Genomic DNA, 5,501 nt, shown 5'->3' with positions numbered 1-5,501 from the left:
CTTTGAAGTAAATCACTGCCTTGAGAGTTTTTGAGGGAATAACAATGGCTACTTGTTTCTTTTAATGCAGAGGATGAGACAAATTATTGCTTTTTGTGTAATCGTTTTCCTATTGGAAATGTATTCACAACCAGGGGCGAAACCAGAAGCTTGAGTGAGGGGGACCCAAAAACAATAAAATAAAATAATTAAGGAGAAGAAAACTAATTTTTAAGGGACCTCATAAAAAAATATAATTTTAGATGGATGTTTAAATTTGTGGGAGACTTAAGTCCCCAATCCTTGTGCTAAGTTTGTCCCTAAAATAAATTTGGTTCATAACATAAAGAGAAATAGAAAGTTAAACTATAAAACTTGTAAGAGCATCTCCAAAAGACTCAAAGAGTAGCCAAATGGCTCAAAATAGTCAAATTTGACTATTTTGAGTCATTTTTGGTCTCCGACAGAATAGTTAATTTGTAGATTTTTCATCAACTATGAATAGTAAATAAGCTAATTATTGTTCACACACTAGAAAATAAAAAGGAAAAATATAAATAAAAAAAACCCCTAAACTACCAGCTGTTTTCGATTTAGTCTCATAATGTTCCAAAAGTTATAAAGTAGCCCCCGAAACTACCAAATTATTGCATTTTGGCCACTCCGTTAGTCAAAACCGTCAGTTTGGACAAAAACTGCAAAACGATATCATTTTGTTACGGGTAAGTTACTACAATGCCCTTTTATGAAAAAAAAATATATATATATATATATGGAAAAAATATAAAAAAGCCCCACAAACTACCAACCGTTTTCATTTTAGCCCCATAATGTTCAGAAAATGACAAAGTAGCCCCCAAACTACCAAACAGTTGCAATTTGGCCACTCCGTTAGTCATTACCGTCAGATATGATGAGAAATTTAAAACTACGTCGTTTTGGCAATGGTAAGTTACCAAAATGCCCTTTTTGGAAAAAAAAAATCATATTAAAACAAGCAAGCAAAACGGCGCCGTTTTGCTTGAAATTAGGGTTTCCTTACACTTACCAAAATGGCGCCATTTTGGTAAGTGCAAGGAATTAAAAGAAAAAACCCTAGACCCCACGTAGGTGACCCACGAAAAAACCCCCAACCCCAGTTTATCTCTCTCCCCAAAACCGCCGGCCACCACGTTGTTCTATCTCCGACAGCCTGTAAATCTTACTCATAACTTAATCTTTTTATTGTATTTCATGGTATAGCTGTCGGATCGGTGTTGTTTATCTACGAACGTGGTTTTTTTGTTTGATTTATACAATGGGTAAGAATTTTTCGGTGGCGCTTCATAGCCACTTGATGGTGTGGCCGGCGGTGATGGATGTTGATGGTAGGGGCAGCCGGTTTTGAGAGAGAGAGAGAGGCGTTGCGTTTTTTTCACTTGAGGGAGAAGGTTGCCGGAGATAGAACGACGTGGTGGCCGGCGGTTTGGGAAGAGAGATAAACTGGGGTTGGGGGTTTTTTTGTGTGGGGTCTAAGGTTTTTTCTTTTAATTCCTAACACTTTCCAAAATGGCGCCGTTTTGGTAAGTGTAAGGAAACCCTAATTTCAAGCAAAACATCGCCATTTTGCGTGCTTGTTTTAATATGATTTTATTTTTCTAAAAGAGCATTTTAGTAACTTACCCTTGTCAAAACGACGTAGTTTTGAATTTTCCATCATATTTGACAGTAATGACTAATAGAGTGGCCAAATTGCAACTGTTTGGTAATTGGAGGGCTAATTTATCACTTTCTGAACATTAGGGAACTAAAATGAAAATGACTGGTAGTTTGGGGGGCTTTTTATATTTTTCCCCAATTTTTTTTCTTTTCATAAAAGGGCATTGTAGTGACTTAACCGTAACAAAGGACATCGTTTTGTAGTTTCCGTCCAAACTGACGGTTTTGACTAACGGAGTGGCCAAAATGCAATAGTTTGGTAGTTTTGGGGCTACTTTATCACTTTTGAAACATTATGAGGCTAAATCGAAAACGGTTGGTAGTTTGGGGGGCTTTTTTATATTTTTCCCTATGATAAATGAAAGAAATAGAGAAAGACACAAAGATTAAGGTGGTTCGGCATATAGCCTGCATCCATATTAAAGTCTCAATAGGCTACATATTTCTTTGATTTATGATCTGAGTACACACAGCTTTACATGTGATTTGAAATATTTCAAATACAAACATATCCCTTAAATCAGATTAACAAATATTATCTAAATCCCTTGATTTAGGGAATACAAAATCAACATTTAATCCAAAGGATTTATATCCTTAACACACACGACTTAGGGGTGTCGTTTTACTGAGAAAACGTCACCATTTGGTGACGTTTTGAAAAAATTGCATTGTGCACGCATCACAAAATCAATGTTTTTTTGTAGTATAAAAAAATATATATATTTTTCACATGTTAAGGAACGCATATCAATTCTTTAGACTAGGTATGACAATTCTTTAGACCAGGTATAAAATTGTCATGTGTCCCTTAGCATTAAAAGAAGCACATGTTTTTTTTAAGAAAATTTTTTTATTTCAAATTGGGTTTAAGAATAAACTTCTTTCAACCTAATCTATTAAAATGTCATGTGGTTCTTCAATGCTATTCAAAAAGTACGTGGTTCTCACATTGTAAGGAACACATAACAATTTTATAAACCGAGTTGGAAGAAGTTTCTCCAACCCAATTTTAGAGGAAATTTATGCCCATTTTTAATAGCATGTAAAAAACATATTACTTTAATAGATTTCCTCCAACTCTTTTAATACTAAAAAAAAAAAAAAAAAAAAATGTAATTCTCACATGCTCAAAAAACACATAAATTTGATCAAAGACAATGAATCAAACTAATTTGAAGAAAAACTCTGTCGGTCTTATTATTCGAGACCATGCCTGTTGGTGACTTTCTTAAGGGATTCGGAAGATTCAATTATATAGGTATTAATAGTATGGCTGATTTCTGAGCTATTTAGGAGGATCATGCTCTTTGGGGTCGATATAGACTTCGTCATATTTTTATTTTTTTATTTTGTATTTTTTGATAGGCCACATCTTGATAAGAAGCTTTTTTGCGTCTCTATCTTTGGGAAGGTAAGGCTTTTATGTCACCTCATCTACCTTTCTATTTCTCAACTTCTATTAATAAACTCGAGTCTATGTTCAAACCTCCACCAAAGAATAGGATTTTCTTCATAAAATAAAGGAGAGTGACTTACTTAGAGATTAAATTTTATGAATTTAATAATGTATATATTGTTACATGATAAATGTAATGATACGTGGGTTTTTGCATTGAGCTGGTTTGTGCCCTTGAATTGGCCTGGAAGGCATGAAAAACTCAATTCATCGGGTCGAACCCAGTAAATACGTTTTTTTTAGGCACAAATCGACCGAAAACCTGATGGGCCAGGTCAACGAAGCCTGTGAAACGCGTGACCAAAGTATCTACTAACCACCACAAAATTAAAGTAGAAAAAATTTAACACGATTTTAAAAGGCATTTAGTTGCCAAGTCAGAATTATTCATTTAAAGCGTAATGTTAGAAGTAATATTTTTATTTCACAACTATCACATTAAAAAATGGAGAGTCAATTTTATTCGGATGTGGTGTAAAACTCCATTTTATGGCCTTCAATAAAGAATTGACACAACAGTTAAAAACATCAAATACAATGAAAATGAAAACACCGTATCTTAATTCAAATCAATATCATGGACTTTTCCATTCGTCTTAACCCAATACCCACCACCCGTCTTCAAACCTTCAACATCGGAATCTCCAAAACCAACCAAGATAGTGGCGCCAATGGTTTTATCAATGGGTATTTTGTCAAGAGAAAAAAAAAAATGATTTGGTATGAATAGTTATATTATTTTCTGGCTTTTCAAGTTGAGGTATCTGCTTTCTATTGAAAGATGCAAAATATCTTGTTTACACCTTAATCTAATTGAAGTTATTCTCTAAAGAATAATATAAAAAATCACATTTTCATCTAACAAATACTTCACAGTACTAACGTGACAGTCTCAACCAACCATTATTAAATGAATCTACCTTGGAATCAATACACATAATTAAAAACAACGAGTCAACCAAAAATATTCACATCTTAATGCTGCATATTTAAAAAGCAAAAGAAATGATCGAATATGCGAGAGAATGTTTGAAATGACTTTCCCTTCAAGTCAGTCAATATGCAGCATCAGATAAACACCACCCCTTAAAGCAACAAAAAAAAAAAAAAAAAAAAAAAGTAAAAATTGGTAGTGTTATTAGAACAGATTCCTCGCCATGAAAATGACAGAAACGTTGACATTCTCTGTGAAAAAATCTAAATCCAAATGGGGGTTTCTCTATCACAAACAATTTCCATCACCCTTCTCAAAATTCTAACTCCTTTTTCTTCAAGAATGATGAACAGCAGTGACCAAATATCCAGTGGCAGTGGGGATAGTATCAGTGGATTTTCCTATGGAATCCTCTTCTGTGTTGGCGTTTTTCTTCTAATCCTCCTCATCATTTTCGCCTGCACCCGCCTCTGCTTCCCCCACAACCGCCTGTCTCACCGGAATCCGACAACGGTTGAAGAAGGTGTCGATGAAGCAACTCTCAGCAGCTATCCGAAGCTCCTCTACTCTCAAGTGAAAAAGGGTGCCTCGACAGCTTCTTGCTGCTCCATCTGCCTGGTGGATTACAGGGAAACAGACATGCTCCGGTTGTTGCCGGATTGTGCTCATGTCTTCCATCTGAATTGCGTTGACCCTTGGATAAGGAAACATCCGACATGTCCAATATGTCGGAACAAACCAGTTGCAGGTCAACATACAACTCTTGTGGCAGAGGTGGACACCTTGGCAACCGGACAAGATAATTAGAAGATGCAAAAATGTTTTGTACAGTATTCATGGGTGCCTGGTGATGAGATTGAATCGATTGATTGTATGGAATATTTTGGATTGGATGTATTTTTGCTGCCTTTTGTGAATATATGAACTTTTCTTAAAAAATGAAAGAAAAAGTCTTCAACAACAGTCAAATAGTTTCTCAGGATGAAGTACTTCAAACACTGGAGCAATATCAGATGACAAAGGATAAAGCTCAAGATAGTTTTTGTTAGAAATCGAGAGATGCTGAGGTATTAGAGTTGCTGCATAATCATCAAGATAACAGGAAATATGGACAACAAATTATTGTGAAATTAAGTATTTATTAAGTTATTAAATTTGTCTATTCTTATCCGCAGCGGAACCAAGAAATTTTATGATAGGGGTAGCCAAATTTTTTTTTTTTGGGTTATTTAGAATGTTTTTATTAAAAAAATATATATTTTGGTTGTTTTTTATGAACTAAAGACTACCGAAATGGCCAAAAAAGTGGGCATTTGAAAGTAAGGGCAAAAAAAAAAAAAAAAAAAAACACATAATGGGTACAGCCAAAAAAATAAAAAATAGGGCCAAAATTTTTTATTGGATGATGCCAAAAAATTTAAAAATAGGGCC

The 5,501-nt window shown here is 34.6% G+C and overlaps 1 protein-coding gene across 1 annotated transcript; it reads left to right on the top strand.

The window, feature by feature from the left end:
- The first annotated feature begins 4,293 nt into the window (after nucleotides 1-4,293).
- Nucleotides 4,294-5,252, top strand: LOC132167651 (RING-H2 finger protein ATL70-like). Its single transcript, XM_059578665.1, has one exon. It carries the CDS (start codon nucleotides 4,344-4,346, stop codon nucleotides 4,875-4,877), a length of 534 nt encoding a protein of 177 aa, XP_059434648.1. The 5' UTR covers nucleotides 4,294-4,343; the 3' UTR covers nucleotides 4,878-5,252.
- Nucleotides 5,253-5,501: the final 249 nt, after the last annotated feature.

This window comes from Corylus avellana, chromosome ca1, assembly GCF_901000735.1.
Source record: "Corylus avellana chromosome ca1, CavTom2PMs-1.0".
Classification (NCBI taxonomy): domain Eukaryota; kingdom Viridiplantae; phylum Streptophyta; class Magnoliopsida; order Fagales; family Betulaceae; genus Corylus; species Corylus avellana.
This window is presented reverse-complemented; position numbering and strand designations above follow the sequence as displayed.